The 12143-nt window shown below is 41.7% G+C and overlaps 1 protein-coding gene across 6 annotated transcripts in view; it reads left to right on the top strand.

The window, feature by feature from the left end:
• Positions 1–3804, top strand: part of HERC3 (HECT and RLD domain containing E3 ubiquitin protein ligase 3) — a 118187-nt gene extending 114383 nt beyond the window's left edge. For all 6 annotated transcript variants that reach the window (XM_034671526.1, XM_034671522.1, XM_034671524.1 and 3 more), the window contains 2 exons: positions 64–166; positions 2136–3804. In XM_034671526.1, coding sequence (XP_034527417.1) covers positions 64–166; positions 2136–2344 — 312 coding nt within the window. In that variant the 3' untranslated portion in view covers positions 2345–3804. The remainder of the gene's footprint in view (positions 1–63; positions 167–2135) is intronic.
• The last annotated feature ends 8339 nt before the right edge of the window (positions 3805–12143 follow it).

Genomic DNA, 12143 nt, shown 5'->3' with positions numbered 1-12143 from the left:
GTCCTCCATAAAACTACTCTTCTTTAAGATAGGGTTTTTTTTCTTTTTGTCGTTTTTGGGCAGACTGCCGTCTACAAGGGTGATTATTCAGCCACACATCCCACTGTGAAACTATTTTGGGAAACATTTCATGAGTTTCCACTGGAAAAGAAGAAGAAGTTTCTCCGTAAGTATCAGTCATGTTCATGTGGTGTTTGTCCACACTGTGGTGTTGCAGATGGTGTGGGAGGATACAGCCCGTAGGCTAAGGCCAGCTCTTTTAAATGAAAAAGAGTAAGTGAGGGAAATATTTTTCCACTTCTTGTCTTAATGAGATCTCAGGCCAACATAGGTGGTTCTTCTGTATTTGCTGCCTAACAGGATGTGTTGCATGAAAGAAAAAACATTTTTTCAGTTGCTTTAGAAATATTATTTTCTATGTGAGTATGATGAAATATTACATTGATAACATCTAAGAGGATTAACTTCCCTTATCTCCCAGGGCTTTGAAAATTTTACAGTGTCTGCTACAGATATAACTGGGGAGATAGGATTTAGAATAGCTTTATTGAGATATGATCCACAAAGCATACAATTCACCCAAAGTGTATATAATTCAGTGGTTTTTAGTATATTCCAGAGATGTGAAACTATCAGTAATTTTTAGAACATGTTCATTACCTCAAGAAGAAACCTTGAACTCATTAGCAGTCATTCCCCATTTCCTCCCAACCTTTCACCTCACCCGACCACTCTTACCAATCTGCTTTCTGGCTCTGTGGATGTGCCTATTTTGGACATTTCACATAAATGGAATCATACACTATTTGGTCCTTTGTGACTGGCTAGGTGACACTTGAGAAGGGTAATACATTTGGAAAGAAGAATGAAGCCTAGTTTACGTGAACAAATTTAGCCTTTCAAAAAGAGTTTTAATCTTTGTGTCTGTATATAATCAGGGTCAGAAATTTGCCAGTGAATAGCATAAAATTTTTATCTGTATAAAATGAAACAACAGGATTTGAAAGGCAGTCCTTTTTGCTTTGTAAGCATGAGCATATATTAATGTCAGTGGAAGACATACCCCCAGATTCTACTGCTCCCAAGGAGTAAGGATGAGAGGAAGTGGAGGGAGGGGGCGGGCTCACACAAGAATGCTTTAAAAAAAAAAAAAAAAAGCCCTGCCTCTCCTCTGCCTCGTTAAGTTGGCTCTTGAGAATCAGTGGCATGTAAGTCAAATGACAGGTGAAGGTTTGTCAAGGGAGCTCGTAGGGCTGTAACAACCAAGAGGAACGCAGTCATGGAGATTTCCTTAAAAGAAATTTTTCTGTTCAGAAATCGTTAGACTTGTGAAAATTTTTAGTAACTACAGATATTGGCAAGAATGTTTATATACCACAGCCTCAGGTAATAGGCTTTTTGAAAGTGCCCCTGAACCAATGATTTGTTTGTAGTAATTTCCAGCAATTTAACTCTGAGGTTACGTATTGCTAGAAAACATGGAAAGACAGCTGCGTTGGGCTCTCTCTTTTTTTGCCAGGTCACAATGTGTTACAAGAGTGAAGTGTCTAACATAACATCATGGTCCGCTCTTTTGGTTTAAGAAAATTAGGGAAAGGAGCAAACAGATCCCAAATGGATATTCATGAGCTCAGGAGGGGAATACACACTAAACCCTTGGCCAGAGGAGACTTTGAGGTCCCATAGATGATGGTCTTCCTCCTGGCTTCCCCCTGAGGTCGACTCTTCTTTTCCTATATCAGGAATTCCTTTCCTCTCTGGTTTTGTGAGAGCTCATAATATTTATGAGGACATCCATTTGATTGAGGCCATTTTTATTTGAGGGCATTTTAGGGCATCTTTCATTTGGATGGATGATTTGTGTCTGTGTATAATCAGGGTCTGAAATGAACCAGTGAAAAACAGAATTTTTGTCCATATAAAACCAAAAAAACCACCCCCGGATTTGCAATGCAGTCTCTTTTGCTTTATAAGAACACACGTAGATGAATATTCATGCCGTATGTATTGGCACATCACAGTGTACTTCTCAGGCGAGCCACAGGGTGTCATGCCTTCCTCTCCTTTCCGCAGAGGGCTGCGGAGAGCGGCTGAGGAGCTGCGTAGCTGGTAATGCCCTTTCCCTTTCTCCTCAGTGTTCCTGACGGGCAGCGATCGGATTCCCATCTATGGCATGGCGAGCCTGCAGATCGTCATCCAGTCCACAGCCAGCGGGGAGGAGTACCTGCCCGTGGCCCACACTTGCTACAACCTTCTTGATCTCCCCAAATACAGCAGCAAAGAGATCCTGAGTGCACGGCTGACCCAGGCCCTTGACAACTATGAAGGGTTTAGTTTGGCTTGAGGCTCCCCAGTGTGCCCCAGATTTCCCTCCCTTCCTCAGTGTCCACATGGAGGCCCATACAGAAAACCATGGGGAAGGGAGTTCTATTTTTTTATTGTCTATGTGGGTTGGGACTTTTGAATCCTGAACCTGGTTGATGTGTTTCTGGGCTTGTGAGTAGCAGTAAACAACCTTTTTGAAAAATCAGGGGTTGGGGATGGGGTGAAAATTTGGCATTTTTGTTTTTAAACCAAATTACCTAGTAGTGTTCCTTGCACTTGTGAATATGTTGCACTCTGCTGGAGAAAATGGCAGTGGGTTTTTAACCTCTCATTTCCCAAATGTCTCTCTCAGCCCTGCTGTTTCCTCACAGTGCTTCCTGTCCTTCTCATTCCTCTGCAAGAATGATTTGACTGATATGTCCTTTCTCACCTGCACGTGTGGAACGGCTCCTCTCTCTGCAGACTTGGACATGCTCCTGGCTTGTTGCAGCCCTACTCTAAGGACTAAGGAGGCAAGGACTACTTCAGAAAGTCCCAAGTCCAGCAAGCTGAATCTGGGTCCATTATTTTGGCTGAACTCTTGAGAATTAATGGGAGCCTTTATGCACACATCTTGCTTTAAAAAGAAGTTATTGAGGGACTAGCAATCTCCCCCTGACTCTGCCTGTTCCTGGACCTACTTAAAGATGTGCAGGGCAGCTTAGCGTTGCTCCCTTTGACAATAAGGTGAGGTGATAGACCACCCCTCCTTCGGTTATCTCGCTTTTGGAGCAAGTTGCATTAATTTTTTTTAAGAGTATCTTCTCCAAGGAAAGTAGAAATAATAAATTTCTTGTCCTCTTTCCCTGTCAATTTATGCCCTCTTTCTCTTTCCTTCCTCTCCTTCCCTTTCTCTCTTACTTCATCCCATTGTTACCTGACTTAATGCTCCCTTCCTCTCCTTCTAGTGGATGCATGCAGTCTATTTTTTTAATTTCTATTTAAACTGCAAAATTTCTATTTTTTTTTCCTTTTCCCTAATTGCTAACACGTAAGGACATTCTTTACTATGGGACTTTTGTTTATTGCATTTGAAATGTTTGTTTACAGTGGGATTTCAGGGGGGATTGTGTTTAGAGCAAATATATGTATCAAAAATAACGACATGCTCAACCTTCTTCATCATGGGATAAGAAAATTCTACATGATCAAAGAATCCATGTCAGCCTAATTTTAAATTCCTAGTCACTAGAGGAAAGACTTATTTATATAAAATGAAGTATTTATGAACCGTGATATAGCATCAGATCTCAATGAAGGATGTAGATTTTTGCTTTTTTGTTTTGTTTTTAAAACTTATTTCAATTGCTAAATTGGTAGTTTTTTCAGTCTTTATAATACAAGATTAAAAAAGATATACAGTTATATGAAATGTTTATTTTCTATGTGTGTGCATATAGTTCAATATTATGCAATAAATTTGGTGTTTTAACTTAAAACTATTTCTTATTGTATCGCAGAATAGATAGCTTGCTTTCAGTAGAAGAATGATCTACTCAAGTAATATAATGTCAAATTTGGTTCCAGTCATAAGAAAGTAAGACCAAGCACTAGGGACCCAAGGTAGGGGGAGCAGGTAGCGTGACGGATGGATGGGATTTCTGAAGGCTGTGATGGGAGAAAAGGCATTTCACATGGAAGGGAAGGGCCAGGAGCAATTTGAAGAGAAAACAGAATAATGGTAAGTAAGACTTGGGGGTAAAGAAGGTAGCTTTGGGGCTGAGGAGCCAGGCTAAGCAATGGAACTTGAGTCGGTAGCCAGGCAGGACTTGTCAAAGTCCTACATTTGAAGGAATTAGTCCTTCCCATTCTGAGAGCAGTGGGAGTGGCAGCAGAAGTAGAAGAGAAGAGTGCGTGGAAGGAGGGTCCAAAATGGTGGCATAGGAAGACCCTCAAGTCACCCCTCCATGGACACACCAAGTCTATACTGGTCTGTAGAGCAGTTCCTCCTGAAGAACAACTGAGGGGTGACTGAACAAATCCTCCACAAGGGTTAGAGGGGCCGCACAGACAACGGCAGGAGACACGGTAACAAGAGCCTCCATCCCGATGCTGTGCACTGCAGTGGGGAGGGAGACTGCTAAGGGATTGTAAGCAGATTTGTCTGGCCTGGGGGACAGAAAAAAGTTGTGGCTTAAATGGGTAACTAGAATACAAAGGAACTAACCCTCCACCAAACAGCGGGATGTTGGAGAAGCTGGCAAGTGCCACTGTTTATGTTCCCCCTCCACCTTGATAGCACAGAGAGAGTCTGGGAACCCTAGCCAGCCCACTACCCTCGGCAAGCCCTGGGCACCTAGACCACAGAAAACAAAACAAAACATGGTTTAAAATTAGAGTATAAAGGAACCAGCCCTAGAGCTCTACCAAACAAACAAACAGTGGGGGAGCTGCAGAATACACTCTGGGGTCTGAGAGGCAGGTGAGTACCACAGTTTACATCTCCCCTCCACCTCGATAGTGCCGATGGAGGCAGGATCTGGGCCATCCCTTAAAGGTGACTACACCAGGTGGCCCCAGTATGGCATATGCTGGGACACCCCTGAACATCACCCACTACAGCTACAGCTGTCTCACTGCTGTCTCACCAAGGTGCAAAGCATCCCAGAACATTCCAGGCCTGAATCTGCTTTGGCTCAAGTTGTCTCGCCAAAACCCCGGGAAGGAGTGCCGCAAGACCTCCCAGCTGGGCACACCTCTGCTCCAGTTATTACACCTAGGTACTTCTAGTGTGAAGTACCCTGGGAGCCCTTTGCACAGGCCTTCACCAACTCTGGCTCTGGTTGTGCCCTGTGCCCATTTCAGCTCTAGCCATCCCACCAGGACTGTCCCAGTGCTGAGTGCCTTAGGGCCCCCAGCCCGTACCTGCTATAGCTCTAGCCAGCTAACCAAAGTCAGCAGGCATGGGATGACCATACACAAGGCCATTCCTTCCAGTTTTGGAGAAGCTGCTATTCTGCCTAATTCATAGAAATACAGAAGGTCAAACAAATGAGGAGACAGGAATATTCTCCAAATGAAAGAACAAGACAACTCTCAGGAAAAAAAAATGGAGATAAGCAACCTACCTCATACAGTGTTCAAAGTAATGGTCATAACAATGGTACTTGGACTTCAGAGAAGAATGGATGAGTGGGCTTTCAACAAAGAGATGGAAATTATACAAGAGAACCAATCATAATTGAAGAATACAATAACCGAAGTGAAAAATACACTAGAGGGAATCAACAGTAGATTGGAGGATGCAAAGAATGGATCAGCAATCTGAAAGGGTAATGGAAAGCATGCAAGCTGAACATCAAAAAGAAAACAAAAGGAAAGTGGATAGGTTAAGGGATCTCTATGATAGTGTGAAGTGTACTACCTTGCACATTAAAGAAGTCCCAGAAAGAGAAGGACAAGGGGAAGAAAAAGGCAGAAAACTTACTTGAGTAATAGCTGAAAACTTCTCTCGGGAAGGAAGTAGACATCTAGGTCCAGGAAACACAGAGAACCCCAAACAAGATGAACCTAAGGAGATCCACACCAAGACACACAATAATTAAAATGTCAAAGATTAAAGATAAAGACACAGGGTGCCTGGGTAGCGCAGTCGTTAAGCGTCTGCCTTCGGCTCAGGGCGTGATCCCGGCGTTCCGGGATCGAGTCCCACATCAGGCTCCTCTGCTGGGAGCCTGCTTCTTCCTCTCCCGCTCCCCTGCTGTGTTCCCTCTCTCGCTGGCTATCTCTCTGTCAAATAAATAAAAAAAAATCTTAAAAAAAAAAAAAAGATAAAGACACACTCTTAAAAGCAGCAAGAGAGAAACGACTAGTTATGTACAAGGGAAACTCCATAAGGCTATCAGCTGGTTCTCAGTGGAAACTGCAAGCTAGAAGGAAGTGGCATGATACATTCAAAGTGCTGAAAGGAAAAAAAACAACTACAACCCAGAATATTCTATTTGGTAAGGTGATCATTCAGAATTGGAGGAGGGATAAGGAGTTTCTCAGGAGTTCATCACCACTAAACCAGTCTTCTAGAAATGTTCAAGGGATTAAGTGAAAAAGAAAAGGTCATAATTAGAAGAAAACTATGAAAAAAATTGAGTAAAAGCAAACATACAGTAAAGGTAGTATATCAATCACTTATAAAACTTGTGTGAAGGTTAAAAAACAAAAGTAGTGAAATCAATGATACTTAAAAATTAGGGACTCACAAAAAGATGTAAAATATAAATAAAATGTGGACATGAGGAGTAAAAATCTAGTTCTTTGAGAATTTGTTTAAATTTAAGTGACCATCAACTTAATATAGACTGCTGTATACTTAGGATGTTATATATAACCTCATGGTAACAATATACCAGCAAACTCTAATAGATACACCAAAAAATAAAGAGAAAGGAATCCGAGCATAATATTAAAGTCATCAATTACAAGGGAAGAAGGAAGGAACAGAGAAGAACTACAAAAATGAGAAAACAAAATGTCAATAAGTACATACCTATCAATAATTAAGTGGCTTAGATGCTCTGATCAAAAGACATAGGGTAACTGAATGGATTTAAAAAAAAAAACCCATCTATATGCTGCCTACAAAAGACTTGTTTCAGACTTAATGACACATACAGACTAAAAGTAAAGGGATGGAAAAAGATATTCAGAGCAAAGGAAGGTGAAGAAAAGCTGGGATAAGCAATATTTGTATCAGACAAAAGAGACCTTAAAACAAAGACTAACAAGAGACAAAGAAGGGCATTACATGAGAATATATAACAGTTATGAATATCTATGCACTCAACATTGGAGCCCCTAAGTGCATAAAGCAAATATTAACAGACATAAAGGGAGAAATTGTCTGTAATACAATAATAGTAGGGGACTTTCACACCTGATTTACATCAATAGATAGATCATCCAGACAGAAAATCAATGAAGAAGTAGTGGCTTTGAATGACAGACTAGATGCAGTTAATAGTGGAATAGAATATTCCATCCCAAATGCAGCAGAATACACATTCTTTATAAGTGCACATGGAACATTCTCCAGGAAAGATCACGTTAGGCTACAAAACAAGTCTCAATAAATTTAAGAATACTGAAATCACATCAAGCATCTTTTCTGACTTCAACAGTATTAAACTAGAAATCAGTTACAAGGGAAAAAAAACTTAGAAAAAACCCCACAAATATGTGGAAGCTGAATAACAAGCTACTAAGCAACCAAAGGGTCAAGAGAGAAAGAGGAAGTTAAAAAAAATACATGGAAACAAATGAAAATGAAAACACAACTGTCCAAAATCTTTGGGACACAGGGAAAACAGTTCTAAGAGGGAAGTTTACAGTTGTACAGACCTATTTCAGATTTCAAAAAACGAGGAAAATCTCTATCCAACTTTACACTAAAAGAAACAAGAAAAATAATAAAACCCAGAGTTAGTAGGAAGAAGGAAATAATAGTATTGAGGGAGTTAAGATGGCGGAGGAGTAGGGGACCCCTTTTTCAGCCGGTCCCCTGAGTCGAGCTGGATAGGTACCAGACCAGCAGGAACATCCACGGAATCAGCCTGAGACGCAGGAAGATACATCTGGATCTCTACAAATGAACATCTCCAGCGCTGAGTATTGAGGTACGAAGCGGGGAGCCGTGAAACCGCGCACAGATATCGGAAGATAAACGGAAGGAGGAGGGAGCCTCCGCGTTCGGGCGCCGGGAAGCGGTAGCCACCTACACGGGGGAGCGGGCGGACCTGCTGACGGCACCCGTGAGACAGCAGACTGAGAACGTAAGCTGGGATTGCACGCCACCAGACTTCTCACGGAACTCCGGTGTGCTCACTGGATCCAGACTGAGACCGGGAGCTCCGGGAGCACGTGGGGCGGCTGGCAGTGTTAGAAAGGACAGAGACGCGCCGGCCCTGGAAGTGAGGGCTGGGACGCCGGGTGTGGGGCGCACAGCCCGGGATGCTGCAGGGTTGAGCAGCACCAACAGAAACAGAGTTAAAGTAGCCAGAACATCAGTGGAGAACGGGCCACAATCCCTCCGTTCTGTGACAGAGGCTGAATTTCGGCCGCTACTGCTCTCTCAGAAGAGGCACAGCAGACCGCCAGGGAAAGCCGCCAGAGAACAAAAGCCTGGAAAGACCAGCTCACAGCATGCCCATCCCCATCCCCCCTCGCAGGGGACACGGAGACTCTACCCAAACAGGGTTGCCTGAGTATCAGCGTGGCAGGCCCCTCCCCCAAAAGGCAGGCTGAAAAATCAAGAAGCCCACATCCCTAAGGTCCCTATAAAACAAGTGTGTACTGCCTGGGTCCTGGTCAATAATTTGGGCTCTGGACAACCCCACAATCTCTCCTCATCAGAATGACGAGAAGGAGAAATCCCCCTCCCAGCAAAGAAAAGACAATGAGTCTGTGGCCTCTGCCACAGAACTAATGGATATGGATATAACCAAATTACCAGAAATGGAGTTCAGAGTAACAATGGTCAAGAGGATGTGTAGACTTGAAAAAAGTATTAACGAAAATGTTAATGAGAATATAGAATCTCTAAGGGCGGAAATGAGAGCGAATCTGGCAGAAATTAAAAATTCTGTGAACCAAATGCAGTCAAAACTAGATGCTCTGACAGCCAGGGTGAATGAGGCAGAAGAACGTACCAGTGAATTGGAGGATGGGTTAGAAGAGAAAGCTAAAATAGAAACTTGGCTCAAAAAAATCCAACCTTAAGAATGTAGGTTACAGGAGATTACTGACTCAATGAAACATTCCAATGTCAAAATCATCAGCATCCCCGAGGGGATGGAGAAAAACAGAGGTCTAGAAGAGATATTTGAACAAATTGTAGCTGAAAACTTCCCTAATCTAGCAAAGGAAACAAGCATTCGTGTCCAAGAGGCAGAGAGGACCCCATCCAAGCTCAACCAGGACAAACCTACGCCACGGCATGTCATAGTGCAATTCGCAAATATTAGATCCAAGGATACAGTATTGAAAGCGGCCAGGGCAAAGAAATTTCTCACGTACCAAGGCAAAGGTATCAGGATTACGTCAGACCTGTCTACAGAGACCTGGAATGAGAGAAAGGCTTGGGGGGGCATTTTTAAAGCTCTTTCAGAGAAAAACATGCAGCCAAGGATCCTTTATCCAGCAAAGCTGTCATTCAGAATTGATGGAGAAATAAAGACGTTCCAAAATCGCCAATCATTAACCAATTTCGTAACCACGAAACCAGCCCTACAGGAGATATTAAGGGGGGCTCTATAAAGGTAAAAAGGCCCCAAGAGTGATACAGAACAGAAAGTCACAATCTATAGAAACAAAGACTCTACAGGCAACATGGCATCATTAAAATCATATCTCTCAATACTCAGTTTCAATGTAAATGGCCTAAATGCTCCCATAAAACGCCACAGGGTTGCAGATTGGATAAAAAGACATGACCCATCCATTTGCTGTCTACAAGAGACTCATTTTGAACCCAAAGATGCATTCAGACTTAGAGTAAGGGGATGGAGTACCATCTTCCACGCAAATGGACCTCAAAAGAAAGCTGGAGTAGCAATTCTCATATCAGATAGACTGGATTTTAAACTAGAGGCCATAGAGAGAGATACAGAAGGGCACTATATTATTCTTAAAGGAAGTATTCAACAAGTGGATATGACAATTATTAATATATATGCCCCCAACAGGGGAGCAGCAAGATACACAAGCCAACTCTTAACCAGAATAAAGGGACATATAGATAAAAATACATTAATAGTAGGGGACCTCAACACTCCACTATCAGCAATAGAGCACCGGAGCAGAAAATTAACAAACAAACAAGAGCTTTGAATGCCATACTTGACGAGTTGGACCTCATAAATATATATACAGAACACTACACCTGAGAACCAAAGAATACTCAATCTATTCTAATGCCCATGGAACATTCTCAAGAATAGATCATGCTCTGGGACACAAAACAGGTCTCAGCCAATACCAAAAGATTGAAATTATCCCCTGCATATTCTCAGACCACAACGCTCTGAAATTGGAACTCAACCACAAGGAAAAATTTGGAAGAAACTCAAACACTTGGAGACTAAGAACCATTCTGCTCAGGAATGATTTGATACACCAGGAAATAAAAATCAATTTAAACAATTTATGGAGACGCAACGAGAATGAATACACAACGGTCCAAAACCTATGGGATACTGCAAAGGCAGTCCTAAGGGGGAAATACATAGCCATCCAAGCCTCACTCAAAAGAATAGAAAAATCTAAAATGCAGTTTCTATATTCTCACCTCAAGAAACTGGAACAGCAACAGAGGGACAGGCCTAACCCACTGACAAGGAAGGAGTTGACCAAGATTAGNAGTTGACCAAAATTAGAGCAGAAATCAATCAATTAGAAACCAGAAGTACAGTAGAGCAGATCAACAGAACTAGAAGCTGGTTCTTTGAAAGAGTAAATAAAATTGACAAACCACTGGCAAGACTTTTCCAAAAGAATAGAGAAAGGACCCAAATTATTAAAATTATGACTGAAAAGGGAGAGGTCACGACCAGCACCATTGAAATTGCAAGGATTATTAGAAACTTTTATCAACAGCTATATGCCAAAAAACTAAACAATCTGGAAGAGATGGAGGCCTTCCTGGAAACCTATAAACTACCAAGACTGAAACAGGAAGAAATAGATTTCTTAAATAGGCCAATTAACTATGAAGAAATTGAGTCAGTGATAAACAACCTTCCAAATAATAAAACTCCAGGCCCAGACGGTTTTCCTGGGGAATTCTACCAAACATTCAAAGAAGAAATAATACCTATTCTCCTAAAGCTATTTCAAAAAATAGAAACAGAAGGAAAGCTACCAAACTCATTCTATGAGGCTAATATTACCTTGATCCCCAAACCAGGCAAAGACCCCCTCAAAAAGGAGAATTACAGACCGATTTCTCTAATGAATATGGATGCCAAAATCCTCAACAAGATCCTTGCTAATAGAATCNCTTCCTGGAAACCTTATAAACTACCAAGACTGAAACAGGAAGAAATTGATTTTTAAACAGGCCAATTAATTATGAAGAGATTGAAAGAGTGATAAAAAATCTTCCAAAAAAATAAAACTCCAGGCCCAGACGGTTTTCCTGGGGAATTCTACCAAACATTCAAAGAAGAAATAATACCTATTCTCCTAAAGCTATTTCAAAAAATAGAAACAGAAGGAAAGCTACCAAACTCATTCTATGAGGCTAATATTACCTTGATCCCCAAACCAGGCAAAGACCCCCTCAAAAAGGAGAATTACAGACCGATTTCTCTAATGAATATGGATGCCAAAATCCTCAACAAGATCCTTGCTAATAGAATCCAACAGTACATTAAAAGGATTATCCATCATGACCAAGTGGGATTCATCCCTGGGATCCAAGGGTGGTTCAACATTTGCAAATCTATCAGTGTCGTAGATTTTATCCAGAAGGAAAAAGCCAAAAATCATATGATACTCTCAATACATGCAGAAAAAGCATTTGACAAAATACAGCATCCTTTCCTGATTAAAACCCTTCAGAGTGTAGGAATAGAGGGTACATTTCTCAATCTCATAAAAGCCATCTATGAAAAGCCTACTGCAAGCATTATTCTCAATGGGGAAAAGCTGGAAGCCTTTCCCTTAAGATCAGGAACACGACAAGGATGCCCACTCTCGCCACTATTATTCAACATAGTACTAGAAGTCCTTGCAACAGCAATCAGAAGACNAAAAAGCATTTGACAAAATACAGCATCCTTTCCTGA

Source organism: Ailuropoda melanoleuca, chromosome 11 (assembly GCF_002007445.2).
Source record: "Ailuropoda melanoleuca isolate Jingjing chromosome 11, ASM200744v2, whole genome shotgun sequence".
Taxonomy (NCBI): Eukaryota; Metazoa; Chordata; class Mammalia; order Carnivora; family Ursidae; genus Ailuropoda; species Ailuropoda melanoleuca.
This window is presented reverse-complemented; position numbering and strand designations above follow the sequence as displayed.